This window comes from Tyto alba, unplaced genomic scaffold (genome assembly GCF_018691265.1).
Source record: "Tyto alba isolate M040663 unplaced genomic scaffold, T.alba_DEE_v4.0 Super-Scaffold_8, whole genome shotgun sequence".
NCBI lineage: Eukaryota > Metazoa > Chordata > Aves > Strigiformes > Tytonidae > Tyto > Tyto alba.
Window position 1 is genome coordinate 24,937,707 of NW_024881329.1, and position 16,522 is coordinate 24,954,228.

The 16,522-nt window shown below is 62.4% G+C and overlaps 3 protein-coding genes across 10 annotated transcripts in view; all 3 read right to left on the reverse strand.

Moving 5' to 3' along the window:
* Positions 1 to 1,138: 1,138 nt before the first annotated feature.
* On the reverse strand, positions 1,139 to 2,556 carry LOC122152555 (dual specificity protein phosphatase 23-like). 2 transcript variants are annotated; one of them, XM_042785129.1, is made up of 4 exons: positions 2,464 to 2,556; positions 1,841 to 2,113; positions 1,432 to 1,613; positions 1,139 to 1,298 (listed from the first exon to the last, which is right to left on the reverse strand). In XM_042785129.1, exons 2-4 carry the CDS (start codon positions 2,108 to 2,110, stop codon positions 1,271 to 1,273), a joined length of 480 nt encoding a protein of 159 aa, XP_042641063.1. In that variant the 5' UTR covers positions 2,111 to 2,113; positions 2,464 to 2,556; the 3' UTR covers positions 1,139 to 1,270. The 2 variants fall into 2 exon arrangements, with proteins under 2 accessions (XP_042641063.1, XP_042641064.1); XM_042785130.1 differs by lacking the exons at positions 1,139 to 1,298; positions 2,464 to 2,556 and having other exon boundaries at positions 1,428 to 1,613; positions 1,841 to 2,367.
* A 395-nt stretch (positions 2,557 to 2,951) lies between these two features.
* Positions 2,952 to 16,522, reverse strand: part of CADM3 (cell adhesion molecule 3) — a 33,741-nt gene continuing 20,170 nt past the window's right edge. For 2 of the 7 annotated variants that reach the window (XM_033005819.2, XM_042784738.1), the window contains 3 exons: positions 15,637 to 15,762; positions 15,045 to 15,110; positions 10,159 to 14,558 (listed from right to left, as the gene is read on the reverse strand). In XM_033005819.2, coding sequence (XP_032861710.2) covers positions 14,440 to 14,558; positions 15,045 to 15,110; positions 15,637 to 15,762 — 311 coding nt within the window. In that variant the 3' untranslated portion in view covers positions 10,159 to 14,439. The other 5 variants (XM_033005822.2, XM_033005823.2, XM_033005820.2 and 2 more) reach the window with 4 other exon arrangements.
* On the reverse strand, positions 7,518 to 9,184 carry ACKR1 (atypical chemokine receptor 1 (Duffy blood group)). Its single transcript, XM_033005824.2, has 2 exons — positions 8,930 to 9,184; positions 7,518 to 8,472 (listed from the first exon to the last, which is right to left on the reverse strand). The coding sequence occupies exons 1-2, from the start codon at positions 8,948 to 8,950 to the stop codon at positions 7,543 to 7,545; spliced, it is 951 nt and encodes a 316-aa protein (XP_032861715.2). The 5' UTR covers positions 8,951 to 9,184; the 3' UTR covers positions 7,518 to 7,542.

A 16,522-nucleotide genomic window follows, 5' to 3' on the forward strand; every position in this document is an offset into this window, starting at 1 on the left:
CTGGGGCAGGGGTCCACAGACCCCCCCGTAAGCCCGGCCTCCTGAGCCTGGGAGACTATTAAGGACAGAGCTAAAGTAAGAGGAGTTAAAGTAAATAATTCTGCAGTTAAGCTGCTTTCCTGCATCTCACGGGCCCATGTGAGCCCTGCAGCTCCCACAGGCTTAAGCGCTACAGCTGGACAGTGCTGCTCTGTCCCTGTTGTTCCTGGCCACCCCCCAGCCACTTGTGCCCCAGGCAACGGGTCCAGCCGGCGCCGAGCGCGAGCACCCCTGGATGTCCCCCCATCTTGATGTGGTGTCAGATCTCCAGAGCCACGGGCTGCCTTCTACCTCCGGCCTTTTGGGGTGCCCTGCACCCTGTGGAGAAACACCCCTCCCCTGCTCCCCCCCCCCCCCCGCCCCGGGTCACCGCCTCCATCCCCGCTGGTCCCACCCCAGGCCATGTGTGAGGAGCTGGGTCCAGAAGAGGGGGACACTGGGGTGCTACAGCTGCCCTCAGACAGACAGCTGCCTCCAGCCATGGCTCTGAGCAGGGCACAGCCATCTTGTCAGCTGTGCCTGGTGTCACCACCCTGGTGCTGTGCTCCCGAGGGAGGACGATGACATTTTGGCGTTTCAGAGCAACATCTGTGGGCCGTGGAGCTGCCTGGCAGAGGTGATGGTTCTGCCAGCCCCAGGCATGGACACTGTGCTCATTTCCAGGGAGTGCTGGGCACTCCCACTCGTGTGCCGTGCTCCCGAGAGCAGGGACAGTGACACTTCTTGCACTTAGGATTTAAATGCCACCAAGGTTAAGAGCAGCTGAGAAGACGTTTTCAGGATTGGACTTGTGGACAGAGATGTCTAAATTCCATCCAAGCTACACTTCAAGCATCAATGTCCTGGGCCAGCCCACATGCGTTGAGGCGGCTGCCGCCCTCCACGTGGCATCACTGCTTTGCTGGACGACCAACTCTGGGGCTTGCCTGCCGATGCCTGAAGCACAGACCCTCACAATCCTCATGAGCCAGGACCCCCCCCCACCCGGGGTGTGGCTGCCAACCAAGCCCGGTGGCACAGCGGGGTGACGGGGAACCTGGCAGAGCCACAAGCACATGTGCTGCCCACCGGTTCCCCACACACAGACCCGGAGAGAAGCCACAGGACAGTCCTTTAATGCAGCAGGGGACAGATGGCAGCATCTCAGGGCTGGTAAAGGCCCCCACCATTTCGGAGGGACTGTCTCCATTGAACCCGTCCGGCACACGCTGCCCCAGGGAGACGGTCGCGCTCATACCTCCTCACTGTCCTCTCCAGCGCTGTGGTGGGGCAGATCCCGCTGGCGAGCCGGGCTTTGGGAGCCACAGCTCACCAGCAGCCACGGCCCTGGCGCGGCACGAGGAGGAGGAGCCCCTCCAGAGACAGGATTCCATGCAGTGGGGCTGCACCTACCGAACACTCCGGCAGAACTGGATCACAGCTTGCTCCTGCTCCCACGTCTCAATGGATCCGGGCCGCAGCTGCCGGATCTCCCGGATGGCGTCGCCGCCATCCATCCTCCGCGCCTTCGCCAGGTAGCAGGCCAGCATGGTGCCCGTGCGGCCGTGCCCTAGCATGCAGTGCACCGCCACAGCCTGGCCGCCGGCGCCGCACCGTCAGCGGCCCCGGCGCGAAGGGGCGCGGGCATCCCTGCTGCGGCCCCCCGCGCTCCTCGGCATCACCCCTCGGTGCTACAGCCGTTGCCCCCCCCCCCCCCGGTGTCACCCCCTCGGTGGAACCTCTCCCCGGGGGCCGCCGCCTCCCTCCCGAGCTGTCACCCTCCCGCAGTGTCACCCCGAGCGGCCGCCAGACCTCGGCATACCTCGCCACGGGCGTTGGCCTCCTCCACCAGCTGCAGGAAGCCCTGGATCTGCGCAGGGGTCGGGGGGCTGAAGTCGGGCACGCGGAGCCGGTGGAGCTGGATGGCGGGGCAGCACCCGTGGTGCGGGGGGGCCCGCTCCGACAGCGACACCAGGTGCCGCACGCCCTGGCCCAGCAGGAACCGGTAGTGGCCCGGCTCCCGCGGCATGGCCAGGCCCGCCAGCCGCCCCTCCGCCACCCACGAGAAGTTGGGGGGCTCGGACGCCGCCATCACCTGCGGGGACCGGCACTGTAGGGCCTGCGCCGCCGCGTTCCCGGGTCACAGCGAGGCCGCTGCCAGCCGCCCGCCTCCCCCTCTGCTCGGGCCGCCCCCCCGGACCGCAGCCAGACCCGCCGGGACCCTCTGGCCACACTCCGGGGTCCCCGGTTCAGCCCCACCGCGACCCCCCGGCCCGTGCCCGCCGACCAGGCCCGTCTCTGCAGCACCCCCACCGCGGCCGGACCCCCCCCCCCCCCCGCGCAGGCCCGGCTCCCGCCGCCCGCCGCGAGCGGGGCCCCGCCCCGGCCCGGCCGGTCCCCGCAGGCCGCGCCCGGCGAGCCCCGGCCTCTCCCGCCCCGCCGTACCGGGGAGGCTCCGCGGCGGCGGAGCGGGCCCCGGGCAGCGGCTGCCCAGCGCGGCGGTGAGGGCGGGCAGTGGCCTTCCGCCCCAGGCGGGGCCGCGCCCCCCGGGGGCACCGGGACGCGGGGCCGCGCCGGCCGCCGGGACACGGGGCCGCGCCCCCCGGGGGCACCGGGACGCGGGGCCGCGCCCCCCGGGGGCACCGGGACGCGGGGCCGCGCCCCCCGGGGGCACCGGGACTGCACCCCCCGGGTTCCGGGACACGGGGCTACCCCCCAAGCACTGGGCAAGGGGGTGCCTGGTCTCTGTCCCCCCACTCGGCCTGGCCCCAGCGCCCCCAGGACAGGAGCGGGGCCCCTGGGCTGGCAGCAGCCCCTTCTCCCTCCCTCCTCTCCCGCTGACCCTCACCCTGACAAGGTTTCTGAGCCCGGATTAATTACCTGAGCCACACTGAGCTTTGATGGGCTTCGATTTGGCTGCCAAACACCATTGCTGCTTTTCAAACCCATTTTTTTCATTTATGTGACACTAGGTGGCTTTGGAGGGGGTTACAGAGCAGGGAAGTGGGGGACAACACAGCCCCCATGGCAATCGCGTCTCACCCAGCACTTGCTGGCCACCCTGACCGGGAGTGTAGGACCTTGGGCACAGCGTGAAATTCTGCAGCAGCTGCTCCGGCTTCGCCCTCACCAGCACATGGGAGTCTTTGGTCTCTTGGGGATACACCAACACGTAGGTCGGGTCTGAGAGAGGTGAGAAAGGGATGGCTGCTCCTGCCACGGCGAAGGCATCCAGCCAAGTCCCCCAAGGGGAAATGGTTGCAGCGTGCCAGCGAAGAAGCCACCACCATTCTGGAGGTAGCCTCCAGCATCAGCCCCAGAGGTGGCTTCCACCACCAAGACTGGCCAAGCGTGGGCTGTGATACGGGGCGGCAGGGGCACAGGGTGGTGAGGACAAGCTGTGGGAAGGAGGGGAAGAGCCCTTGTCCCCAGCCACCCCCTTGGTCCTCTCTCTACCGTGTATCCACAGGTTGTAGGTGGCCACAGTGGTACCCATCGAGCTAGTGGCCGTGCAGATGTAGGTGCCCAAGTGGGAAGAGGAGGATGTTGTTGGGGCCTTTCTGCAGAGGGTCACGTCTTCTTTCTCCCACAGGAACTCCTGGGGGCTGAGCCGGGCTGGGTGTCACTCAGATGACCATGTAATGGGGTGGGAGGGACACAGAGGGACCATGGTGCTTCCTCCCCAGCCCTCTCCCACTGACCACAGGTCCGGGGATGCTGGAGCTGCCTGCCCCACGCCGGTGACATGCCAGAGGCCATGGGAGGGTGGGGAGTGCCTTACCCAGGGTCCCCTGTCACCTCTCAGGAGAGCATCGGCACGGGGTGGGTGCCGGTGGGTGAGCCTGGATCTGGGCAGCCACTATTTCTGCAGCACCCAGAGAGAAGAGCCATGCTGGGTGGGGAGGTATCCCTGTACCCACCCGTGGGGCCTGGCTCCACCGGCCTGCGGCAGCCCTGTGTCACCAATGCAGCCCCCACTGTGGCCCTGCGGCATTCTTCATGGTGCCTGGCACTGTGTGCCTGCTACCCCCGCTCTGCCACCCCCACTGTGGCTCTCAAGGGTGCCCCTTTCGGCTCCTGCTACACTGCCGTCACGTCTCCTCCTCCCACCCCCGCTGCACCCCTTTGCGCCCCCACTTCACTGTGCTACACCCACTGCACCCCTCTGCAGAGCTCCAGGTGCCTCCTCCACTGCACAGCTACTGCGTGACCCCTGTGCCTCCCACAGCACCCACTGCACCCCTCGCTGCACCCACTGCACTCCTCTGCAGAGATCCGGGTGCCCCACTGCTCCCCCACCCATTGCTCCCCACTGCTCCCCACTGCACCTTCATCCCCTGAGGGGCCACTGACCCACGGGGCTGTTTGGCAATCTGGTGAGGGACTTCGGGCCAGTTTGCCTGCCCAGGAGCCTGCAGATCCAGCGGGCTGGCAGGGAGCCTGGGGACAGCAGGTATACATGGGGATGGGCACTGGGGATGGGTCCTGCAGCCCCCGGGGCTCTGAGCCCCTACTTGCCTGTCCCTAACCTCTTCTGCTGTGTGGTGTGTGGTTGGGCAACGCTGGAGCTGGTGTATCCATGTCCTGCCCATGTGGGAGCTGGCCGTGGGGCAGATCAGGGGGGCGTGGGGAAGGGAAGGGGTGCCCCAGGCATCGGTGATGGGTTGGTGACAGGTGCTGGCACTCGGGGGAACCCTGCCAGGCTGAGCGATGCCCCCAGCCCTCCCCAGTTCCATCCAAGCTGTCTCCTGACTGGAGCTCCCTGTCTGGGGTGCACAGATGGCACCTTCTTGCGGGGTTGTAGAAGCGAAGGGGTGATGGGGACGGAGAGGGGAGAGTGGGGGCTGAGGCTGCCCCAGCCCCGGATCCAGCCGGCTGTCATGGCCCCAGCGCCTCCCGGAGCCGGGGTTTCACCACCACATCGCCCTTCACTTGGTAGCTCAGGCTCTTCCAGGCCAGGACGGCAGGCGGCAGGCGCAGGGACTGGTAGGCAGCTCGCATCTTGTCCGGGGACAGCCCCGTGTCCCACAGGTAGACGTCGGCCAGCTCGCCCGAGAAGGAGTTGTAGACGTCAAAGCCACCTCCGAAGGTGTCTTGCTCCTGCCCCAGTAGGATGGCCGCCTCCACCCCCACCGTGTAGCCCCTCTGCAGCCCCTTGCGGGGCCAGGGCTTCCCATTGAGCCAAAACTCAGCGATGCCAGTGGCTGACTCCCAGCTAGCACAGACGTGCTCCCAGTCCCCACGGCCCTCCGGGACGCGGAAGGTGACAAACCTGCCCCCCACGTAGAGCCGGTACTCGCCAGGCTTGGGCTTAAAGAGGAGGATCTCGTTGTCCTGCACCTTGGTGGCGTAGGAGAAGAGGCTGTAAGGCCGGGTCAGGTCGGTGTAGGACCTCAGGCACACGGTGAAATTCTGCAGTGGCTGCTCGAGCTTGGCCCTCAGCACCACGTAGGCATCACTGGGGTCCTTCCGGAAGACAAACACCTTTCTGTACAGGTCTGAGGGGTGAGAGAAGGGATGCGGCGGGAGGTCGGGGTGTCCTGCAGCCCCCTCTGACTGCCTCTGAACCTTCCTCCATCCCCCCTGGGTGACTCTGCATCCATGACATCCCCTCTGCTGACCCCAGCCTTGCTCCAGCATCCTCCAGCCCTGCTATCCGGGCTCTGGCATGACACAAAGGGCCCTGAGAGCTGCTGCCATGGTCCCCCCCCAGCTCCTGTCCCCCAGTGTTGCCCCTACCTTCCTGGGCCACGATCCTCGAGAGCCCGACCAGGATGGCAAGCCAGAGCCGCAGCTGACCCATGGTCCCAGGCGCTGCGGTCAGTGCCAGCAGAGGACTTGGTGCAGGGGTGCTGCCCACCACGTTTATGGGCCGGAGGGTGGGAGGGGAGCTGCGTTCCCCCAATCCCATCCCCACCAGCGTGGCATGCCCAGGAGGGGTGATTTCACGCTGTCATGCGGCCATGCCGCGAGACTCTAGGTCACCCGCCTGCACGGGGCTGTCCTTGGAACTGTGTCCCAGGCGCGTGCCCACCCGGGTGGCGGGGGGCACCCCAGCCGCGTGGCTTCATTGTGGTCCTCTTGTCCCATAGCCCAGGGCAAGCTCCCTGTGGGATTGACCTGGTGTGATCCTGGCTCGTCCGAGAGGCACAGTGGGAAAGCTGCCCCTGGCCGCCTTGCCCTGACCCATGGCTCTCCGGCACATCCCTGAACTCTACTCGCCCTGTCCCAGCCAAAGGGATGGAGCCTGAAGCCAGAGCCGTGGACACCAGGTGGCAGAAGAAACTGCAGCAAAGCTGAGTGGCTGAGGGTCTGGTGTCCTCAGAGGGTGTCTGTGGTCTGGACGTCCTCTGAGGATGTCCGTGTGTGTTATGAGCAGATAGGGCTGGTGCACAGCATGCTGTGCCCCCTGCCTGGATACAACCTGCTTGGGAAAGGGGTGGATTTTGTCTGTCCTGGGGCTCCATAATGATGGTGCTGGGCTGAGTGAGGTGTCCTGGATGGGCTTGTGGGGCCCTTGCACAGTTATGCTACGGAGGGATGGGTGGCAGGGCAACAGTGGGATGCTCTCGGCCATGGCTGGCCAACCCCTTTTTGGGGATGATGAGAGCTCATTCCCCACTGCGTCAGTCCTTCAATTTGCTGTGGGTGATCCCCCAGGTCCCACAGGGCTTGGCTCAGCTGGGGCATCTCCTTGTGTACCCCCATGCTGGGCCCTGGATCCTGCGGATGGGCAGGTCCTGGCCTCAGGCTCGTGCCTCCCCATCACCCCCTCCAGGTCTCCATCCACAGCCGTTTCACATCCTGTGTGCCTTGTGACCGCACGTGGCTGTCCCTCATGGACTGTGGCTGATGCCTCCAGCGCTGGATATAAATCACTCCATTTCCCGCTAATAGACTGCAGAGCTTCATTATGAGCTTTTCCTGCTAGTTTGGAGGCACAAGGAGCACACACCTCCTACTTCCTGTTCCTTGGCCCACGGGAGCCTGGCCGGAGGTGGCGGATGTCACCCCTCTGTACCCTCCCGTACCTCCCAACCCCTGCCATTAACCGAACCTGGCAAGCAGCTCTGGCAAACATATATATTGTATATAATTCCCACTGGCTGATCTTAGACATGACGCTTATCTCAGCTTGTCAGGAGGGAGTGAAAAAACCTGTCGCTTCAGATCGCCGCTGCCCTTTCTGCCTGCCAAAATGTCCCTGTGGAGCTGGGGAAGCTGGGGCTGAGTCTTGGGCATCCCCATGAACGTCCAGGAGCCTGAGGCTGACAACCCCCTGGGGCTTGAGGAGATGCTTGAGGCGCCCTAGGGCTAGCTCCATGGAGTAAATCGGGGTGTCTGGCCACAAACAGTGGGGCTGAGACCTCAAGGAAGGGGATGGAGGAAGGAGAGGTGACAAGTCTGGCACATAATGGGCCCATGTTGCCTGCGGGGCAGAAGCTGCAGGGCTGGTGGGGACACTGTGGGGAGAGGGGACAGTGCTGGGGGACGCTTGAAGCCCTTGGCTGCAGCAGCAGGAGCTCAGCAGCTGCCGCTGGCACCGGCCCTGTGCCGGCAGAGCCAGGTGGTGAGCAGCACTGCGGGCCCCAGGCAGCAGTGCAGCACCCCCAGCCCCTCGCTCAGCCCCAGCACGTAGTCGAAGTGCTCAAAGGTGCTGCAGGTGGGCTGCAGCAGCTGGGCTTGCAGGAGGAAATCCACAGCCAGCCCCACGCCGTAAGGCACCCAGAGCCCAAAGAAGAACCAGCTCACAGTGACACCTGGCTCCCAGCCCGCCCTCAGCTTTGGCACAGCGAGCATGGCCACCAGCAGCACTGCTGGCAGCAGCAAGAAGAGGCAGAGGCAGAGGGTGAGATGCAGCAGGTACACTGGGGAGAGGACGTCCACGCTCCGGCGGATGCAGCTCGTCTCTGGGGCTGCCACCATGCCACCGGCAAAAGCTGCTGGCGTTGCCAGCATCAATGCCCCAGCCCACACAGCCACGGCCAGCCACCGGCTCTGGGGGTCCCAGCGGCACCAGGCGGTGCTGCAGGAGCCACTGGCCACCAGCAGACCCTGCGCGAAGAGGCTCCAGTGCCACAGCAAGTGGGTGAGCCTGCACAGCCCTGCGCCCAGCCGCCAGCCCTGCCCAATGCCCACTGCCACTGGCGGCAGCAGGGCAGCGAAGAGACCTGTCCCCACTGCCAGCTGGGCCACCAGTGCTCGGCTCTGGGGCCAACCCCAGGTGTGGGGCCGCTTGGCCAGTGCCACCAGCAGCGCCCCAGTGCTCAGGGCAGCTGCGGCACAGGTGACGGCCAGGAAGGTGGGGGCCACGCGCTGGAAGAAGGGACAGTACTGGTTGTGGCAGGGTGCAGCATCGTAGTCCAGGACAGTCATGTTGCTGTCGTCATAGGAGAAGTTGCCCATGATCTCCATCAGGTCCAGGGAGTTTTTGCTCTCCAGGACGCGGGGGGTCTGTGAATGAGAGTGGAGGGCATCAGGCAGGGATATGCCTGGTCCACTGCTGGTGCCTGCATCCCATGGCATTGTTTGAGACCTCCCCGGGGATGGGCTGCTGCCCCACTGGTGCCAGGGGATTTGGTGCAGGCTGAGCAGGGTGATTTATTAGGGAGGGACATGCTGCAGGGCGAGGGGAGGCCACTTGCTGTTGATACCTTGGGAAGGTAGGATTGTCCCAGGCTGACCCCACGGTGCATCAAAGTACAAATTTTCTTACAGCCTCAGAGGAGGGTTGCAGACACTCAGCGGGTGGGTGCAAACCCCACCGAGCCATCTGCAAGTGTTTGCCAGCAGCACCTGCTGCAAGCTGTGGCCCTGACGACCACTGTGCACCCACTTGGCCCCAGCCCTCATGTCCAGCAGGATGGAAAATCACCGGGGAGAAGCATCAGGGGAGGGGAGAGGCACTCACCAGTGGGATGCAGTTGCCCATGATGGGTGTCCCAGGACAGCACCCTCTCTTCTGTGTTTGCAGGTCTCCAATGGGTGCTGTGCGTGGTGGGCACTGCTCAGCCAGGCGCGCTCACTGCAGGGCACTGTGCCCAGCCATGCACACTCAGGGCTGCACGCTCAGGGGTGCACACTCACTCAGGGGTGCACGCTCTCCAAGAGCCGTGTTGTGCGGCAGTGCCTGCTCCACTTGTGCTCCCTCGGCCTCTGCTCCTCCTGCTCGAGAGGGAGGCGAGGGACTGCGGTAACGAGATAAGAGCTGCCTTGTTAACAGCAGCCCCCTTGGCCTGGCCATCTCCTTTGCCAGGGCCTGACGGAAACAGGCGGGCCACTGCTGACGGTAAAGACAGTGAGCTGCCAGCGCAAGCCTGCAATTTCTTGAGCAGGAAACAACTGCTTCTTGGCAGAACACTTTAAATTAATTAAGGATTGTATTTACAGGCACCCTGGCTGTGCGGATGCTCCTACTGCTGGCCTGGGCTCAGGAATGCAGGTTTCATCCCAGGGATGCAGGCTGCATGCAAGCCTGACTCTGGGGCGTAGGGTGGGTGGTGCGGGTGCAGGGTGCAGGCAGCTGCTGAGGAGACCCTACGGCAGCGCAGCCTGGGCATGTGGTGCTTTCCCGCTCCCCTACAGCAAGGAAATCCACAGCCCTTCCTTGGGAAGCCCTGTTGCGAGGCCAGATCCTGTGGGGTCACCCTGTGGCACCGGGACTGAGTCACGGGCTCCCTGGGCTGCAGCAGGCAGCAAGCCCAGCTTCGCAGGGAACCAGCATGGGCCGATGGCACTTGGTGGCCCTCATGCCTGGTAGGAGCATCCCTGGAGGGGGCTCAGGGGATTGGGATTGAGGGTTACTGTCATTTGGCGGGGGCTAGTAATTTGGGAGGAGTGGAGGGTCAGAGTCTGGGCGTCTGCGGTGGGGATCTCGGGGACTAGGCTGGGGGAATTTGAGGGTGAAAGGGCTGAGAGGGGCCAGGGATCAAGGGGCTGAGCTGTGCCTCTGTGGGCTGTGCAATGGGCTCAGCTGCATCCCTCCCACGCTGTACAGCGGGGTGGGCTGTGTCTGCCCACTCCCCCGGCCTCAGCGCCCCTGGATCCCCCTCAATCCTGGGTGGTCATGGCCACGACACCTCCAGGACCCCAGCAGTAACCAGCATGCGCAGGCAGAAGCAGAGACGTGCAGGCAGGTAATGTGTGTAATCCAGATATATTTATAGGATTATTTTCCGAGATTAGCACAGGATATTAGAAAGGTTATAAAGTCACATTGACGTTCGTTGTCTCCCTTTTATGTACATACAAGAACACAGCACAACAACACAGACCGTCCTCTGCCCTGCCCCACTGCCGCCCCACGGCGTCTCCAGAGCTCCCTACAAATATGGCTTTCGTGTCTATTGAGAGTTCAGTGCTGGCTGGGACGCAGCCGGAGCCTCGCTGGGGCTGGTGAGCGGGAGTGAATAGGCCTGTCTACAAAAGAGGGCCACATGGTCCCACACCCTCCTTGCTCCCCCAGTGCCAGCCCTGGCTGCATCCCGGTTTGGATGCCCTGGGCCCAGCACGGGTGGCTGCGGTGGCACGGAGAGGATATTGGGCTGCAGGTCCCCTGCCTACATGGCCAACAAGGAAGCCCCGCTTCTGAAGGAGCCACCGAGGCCCAGGGCGGCGGCTGGTGCCCTGGGCTCTCCCAGCCACAGTGTGACACTGCCCATCTTTGCTGGGTGCCAGTGGGGACGGACAGGAGCCTGGTGTCCCCTCTCCCCTGTGACAGCGTGTCCCTCACGTCACTGCTCCAGCAGCACCACCTGCCCCATCGCTTCATCATTCTGCAGTGCGGCGCATCCACCCTCAGCCACGTCAGCGACACCACGTACCCCACCGTCTCCCCGTGTCGTCAGTGTGTGGCATCACCCCCATGCTAGCACCAAGGTGTAGCTTCTCACCCCTTCACATGACCCACATCCCCTCTTGTACTTATGACACGGTGTACTCAACCCGCAACAGCCCTGACCTGCTGTACCACAGTGCCATGCACACGTACAACAGGACATGTCCCAGCCCCAACACAGCGTGTACCCCATCACCCCTCCCTCACATCACCCTAACACACTCATGGCGTGGTGCAGCTCACGACTGACACCCATCCTGCTGTGTAGCTGTTCCTCTGCACACCTGTGACACGGTGTACTCATCACCCCAAAAGACTCAACACGCTGTGTACCCCACCATGCCCCTGGACTCCCAAAATGGTGCTTCCCACCACACCTCACACCTATGACGTGATCTATTCATCAGGGCCTCAAACTCGCAGTGGTTTCTCCATCACGCTCACAACATGGTGTGTCCCATCATACCTTCCACCAGCAGCACGGTGGGTGCACCACCACTGCACCCTCCCGTGTCCCCATCACCCCTCACGCTCATCCCATGGCATCTCCCTCTTCACAGATGTTACCTGGTGTATGTCACCCCGCACACGCGACACGGGCTCTCCATCACCCTCATGCCCACGGTAGTGGGTCCACTGCTCCTTCGCATCTGCCAAAGCCCTTTGGTTCTCGCTTGAAGACACAGCCTCACGTTCAGGCTTCCACCACTCCCAGGACCTGCGATGCCCGGGGCCATAGCTCAACCTCTTGCCGTGGATGTAGCAGGACAGGGGGTCCACTTGGGGTGAGACCCAGACCATCCTTTGCTGATGTCTGCCGCAGGAAGCAAGCCTCAATGCCCTGCCCGTGCCCAGTCCTCCCTGTGCTGCATCCTGCCACGTCCCATACCATGCAGCATCTCAAAAAGGCCAAATCCTGACTTCTCACACCAGGGCAAAGTGGCGACCACTGGCACCAGCCCTCGAAGCAGCTTTGAAGCAGTGGCACTGGGGAGAAAATGGCCATGGCTGTGCCGCACTGCCTTGAAGAGGCAGAAACCTCCCTGTCCAGCTTCAGCTCCCACATCCCTTTCCCTTGGGACCAGTTAACCCCTTCCCCCCCCACACCCCTGGGTTGGGGCTTTCTTTGTAACCATCTACAGCACGTAGACTTACAATGAGATTAAATTGTACTTGAAAACACATCCTTGCATTTTTATTTGAAGGAATTACGTCTATTTGATAGTGGATGTTAAGAGATCTTCAGCAAAGCGTCAGATCGCACATTCAGACATGCTCAGTGTGCAGTGGAGTAGTTAACAGCATCAACATCTGCAGTGTTATCTCCGGCAGCAATGGTTGCATCCTTTGAAACAAGCTGAGAGTTACCGTTGGGACTCCAGGCCAACGACTTCCTCCAAAGAGATGGGAAGGGAGGAACAACATCAAGAAAACTGCAGATTTTCTTCGCCATGTTGACAAAGGCTTCGTGCACTTCTCTCTCAAGGTGGTAACACCCTGCTGCCTGAGTGCTCCTGACACACGATTTAGCCACAATGAATCTAGTCCCATCTGCGCATGTGCCACAAACACATCGCTCGTTCACACCCTGTGCCTGCCACTGAGCCATGCCTCTTCTTCCTCGTCTGTTTGGCCCTAGAGCCCCATCCAGCCCTGCTCGCTCTGCGATAGCTTTCCCACAGGCATCCTCCTTGTGCCACGTGCTTGCAGGGTCTTGATGTGAGCAACACTACCTGTCCCGTGGGCACCTGGTACCCCACAGCAGAGGACACAAGCTCTTCCTCTACCTCCATGGTGAGGTTACCCACACCACTGAGGGCTTTTGCTCCTTCCCAAAGGGCCCTTCTCCTCCAGACAACCCGAAACTGAAGGGGTGACCAGCCGAAGGGCAGGTCCTGCAAACCCCTTGTGTTCAGACCAAGAAATGTTGGGATCCTGGGAAGCTGGAAAACCTCATCCCAAGGGTGAGGGATGGGGCCTGGCTCCCCGGGGGCTGAGGGGTGTCCTGCAGATGCTGGTGCATAGCCTCCTGCACTCCCATCCCGTGGGCGTGTGGCTGGGGTGGGCCAAGTGGACCCTGGGAACATGCTGGAGGGGTTGGAAAAGCTGTTTTTGTCTTGGAAGAGATAGTAAAACAAGTAGGAGGTAGGGCAAGCCCCCTCCAAACCTTCTTGGAGACGCACAAACCACCAAGACACTAAACCTGGGAATTTCAGCGGCTGTTGGATGCAGCCCTTGGAGCTGAGAGGGAAACAGCCTTTTCCAAGCTCACACCTGCCCTGGGAAGGGGCCGGGGAGGAAATGGGGACAGCCAGCTCCAAGAAGCAGATGCTGGGGAAGTGCCTCTCTGCACATCTCCACCAGAGAAATCCCAGGCCTTGTGCTGCTCTGGACCGCTTGTGCTGGGGAGCAGGTCATCTCCAGACCAGCTCGGCTCCTGTGGTGCCACCAGCTGTGTCAGCTCTGGTTGAAGCCACCCCCAGGGTCTCAACTACCTTTCCAGAGGCTCTGGGGGCCCCAGGGCCAGCCCAGCAAAGAGGGAAGTGGCAATGGCCGCAGGCCCACCGTCTCTCCCAGCTCTGCCTGCTGCTCCCAGCGCAGGTGGTCTCCTGCACTGAACATCTCAATAGATGGTCTAAATTGACATTTCCAATCTGAGAATTTGTAAAGTTGGGGCTTTTTCTCTGGATTCACCCCCAAACCTCTGCCCTCCCCCCTCCCGCTGGGGTGGGACCGGGGAGCTGCAGTGCTTGGCAGCTCCCAGTCTCTCTGGGGGCCTCAGCAGTTCCCACCCTGGAAGCTCACCCCCCCTTCACACATCTACTGCACGAGGACAGCTCTCCTCCTGAATGGACACTGTTCGACAAGAACCACCAAGGATAAAATCAGGGCAGGGGCTTGGGGCCCTCCCTGCTCGATGCCAGCCACGTGCCAAGACCTTGGAGGCAGAGATGCTTCCTGTCAGTATCCTGCTCCCATCCTGCCGGCTGCACTCCCTGTCCCAGCTGGGGCCATCACATAGCAGCCGAGGCTGGGGGGAGCAATGGGAATGTGGGTCCTGACTCTTGGTGGGAGGCACGGGGCGAGTGTTTGCGACAGAGGGGCTGCCCAGCTGTCCCGAGCTTGCACCAGAGCCTGGAGCTGATTTTATCCTTGGATGTCAAAGAAACCAAAATGGAGAGAAACAAAGGAAAGAGCTACATCAACCCCAGCCCAACATCCCAACCAAAGGCCTAAAGCAAAGAGCAGCCACGAAACCAAAGCAAACGTCCAAAGGAAGAAGGAAAGTCGCTCACTCACTGGTTGGTCTGTGTTTTGCGCGAGCGCCAGTCGCAGGGATGGAGGTGCAAGCAAGCAAACGGGGCCAGGGCTTTCGCTGTTTGTAGTAATAATGTTTTGTACAAGTTTAAGAAGCATCATGTCTCAGGCCGGTTGCTCTCTGCTCTCTGTCCTGCCATCCCTCTGTCCATCTGTCTGCCCGTGCCAGGCGCGAGAGAAAATCGGTTGGGTTGAGTGGGGTTTGTGGTCTGGTTTCCGTTTCATTCGGGGTCTGTTGGCTCCATTTCTCACTCTCTCTGATGCCCCTAGATGAAATACTCCTTCTTGTCGTCACCACTGGCTTGGCCGCCCTCTGCATTGATAATGGCTGTGTCAGCGTCTGGGGCATCATCCGACCCCTTGGCCTCGTGGGTCAGGTAGGTACCTGGGTGGGGAGAAGGGGTCAGCATCATAGAAGGGCCCTGCCAGCATCCCGCTTCCACGCAAGCAGGGGGAGGCTGGGCTGCCTGGAGGGGCCCTGGTGGCAGAGCCCGAGGGCTGGCTGGAAAGCGGAGGTGAGAGGCTTGGCCTGAAATGGAAAAGTCACTGGTTTCCCTGGGCCAAGCCCTGCCCAGGGACCGAGCCTTGCCTGGGCTTTCGCAGTCTTCTCTAGCCAGAGGTTGAAACTGCCTCCCCCTTTGCAAGCGGCAGCCCCTGCTTTCACTTCCAGGCAAGTTTCCTGCCCTCCCCACTGTCCGCCCCTCTCCGCGTTCCTGTCCCTGTTCCCCCTCAAAAAACTCAAGGGTTTCTCTGCAAAACTTCCATCTGCAAGGAGGCTCCAACTCCCGGCTGCCCCCGAGCCGGCATGGCGTGGGGCAGAGGCGGCAGCTCTGCTGGGCTCGGAGGGCAGGATTGGGGGACTCTTACTCACACATCACCTCTGCTGGGTTTTGCCGATGTCTGGATGTGACCGTCTCCCCGTGTCTTATGCACATACCTGCTGGGCGGATGAAAAGTCCAGGGATGGGGAGATGGAAATGGTGGAGGGAAAGGAGGAAGAGGAAGGCAGAGGGCTTGAGGGATGGTGAGGAGGGCAGGGACAGGGAGGAGGTGGGGTCAAGCACAGACAGGGACAGTGGCATAGGCAGTCCTGGGGCAGTGGGTACCAAGCCACGAAGGAGAGCTGGAGAAATGGGGTAGGAGCTACCTCCACCTGGTGCTGTCCAGCTCCAAGGACTCACTGGGACATCTCCACGCTGGGGTTGGTGCCAGCACAGGCATGGGCAGCCACCCCCAAACCCAGGAGGGCTCCGCTGGCTGTGCTGGGTTTCTCTGGATGCAGGGCACGTCTGCAGGACAGGGAGCTGCCCCCTTCACGCCTGCCCCTGCTGCCCGCTCGCTGCAGGGACCCGGCCCTGCTCCCAAAGACCCGCCGAGCGGGGAGCACGCACTGCGCTGCCTGCTCCAACGTGGCACGGGCTCTCGGCTCCATGCTCGCCCCGTGCAGCTCCCCTACCCCGTACCTTTGTGTCTGATCAGGTAGTGTCCCAACACGATGAGAAGACTGAGCAGGAGGAAGACAATGACGGCAACCACCCCACCGATCACTGCATGGTACGTGCTGGAAGTCGAGGGCACCGGGCTGGCATCTGCCCAGATGGCAAAGGGAGAGAAAACAGAAAGGAGATGCTGCAGACCCTGCAGCGCAGCAGAGGCTGCTGCTTATCCCACGGATCACTCAGGGCTGCAGGTGGGTGCCTTGGAAGGCCCGATCCTGCTCAGCTTGACGCCTTCAACTAGATCCTGCTGCAGGTGAGAGCTGTTAAGGGGGGAGCAAGAAAAGGGAAGGCAGCAGGGGAAGCCAGGAGGGGAAAGCAATGGCCAAGGGTGCCAGCTCCTGCAGGGAGTCAGCTGGGAGGAGCCCTGACAGCTGTGCTGGGAGCCCTGCCTGGGCGAGACAGCAGCCAAGAAGAGCTGCAATGGCCAAACCCAACCCTGTGCCCAGCTGTCTGTGATGTGCCCCAGGGAGCAGCACTGGCAACATGCTCTGTGCAGCCTATGGTACCTCTGCCTTCAGGCACAGTTGTGATCCCACCGCCCCATCCTTCACAGTGGGATTTTTTCCCCAAAAGGCGAGGCTAAGCACATGGTGGAGCCAGGCTGAGCTCACTCTTCCCTTGCATTGTGCCAGCAGGAAGGTGACACGCAGGTTGGCATCGGCCACACACCACACCTCAGGAGGTAATGGCACCCCAAGGATGGTGGGACCCCAAGGCCAGTCCCAAGTCAACCACATCTTGTAGCACAGTCTGTGCTGGGATCCTGCATCAGCCCTGGTGCACAGAAACAAATCCTTCTTCCACTCATTGTGCCCCATTAGCTTGGGGAGGACAGAGCCACAGAAACGTT

What these genes read in the sequence shown, in the direction of transcription:
- LOC122152555 (XM_042785129.1), bottom strand. Translation starts at nt 2,110, where the DNA reads ATGGCGGCGTCCGAGCCCCCCAACTTCTCGTGGGTGGCGGAGGGGCGG. An exon ending in AGGCCAACGCCCGTGGCGAG is followed by an intron (nt 1,614 to 1,840) that starts GTATGCCGAGGT and finishes GCCGGCGGCCAG; the next exon opens with GCTGTGGCGGTGCACTGCAT. An exon ending in CAGTTCTGCCGGAGTGTTCG is followed by an intron (nt 1,299 to 1,431) that starts GTAGGTGCAGCC and finishes GCCCCACCACAG; the next exon opens with CGCTGGAGAGGACAGTGAGG.
- ACKR1 (XM_033005824.2), bottom strand. Translation starts at nt 8,950, where the DNA reads ATGGGCAACTGCATCCCACTG. An exon ending in TGGGCAACTGCATCCCACTG is followed by an intron (nt 8,473 to 8,929) that starts GTGAGTGCCTCT and finishes TCTCATTCACAG; the next exon opens with ACCCCCCGCGTCCTGGAGAG.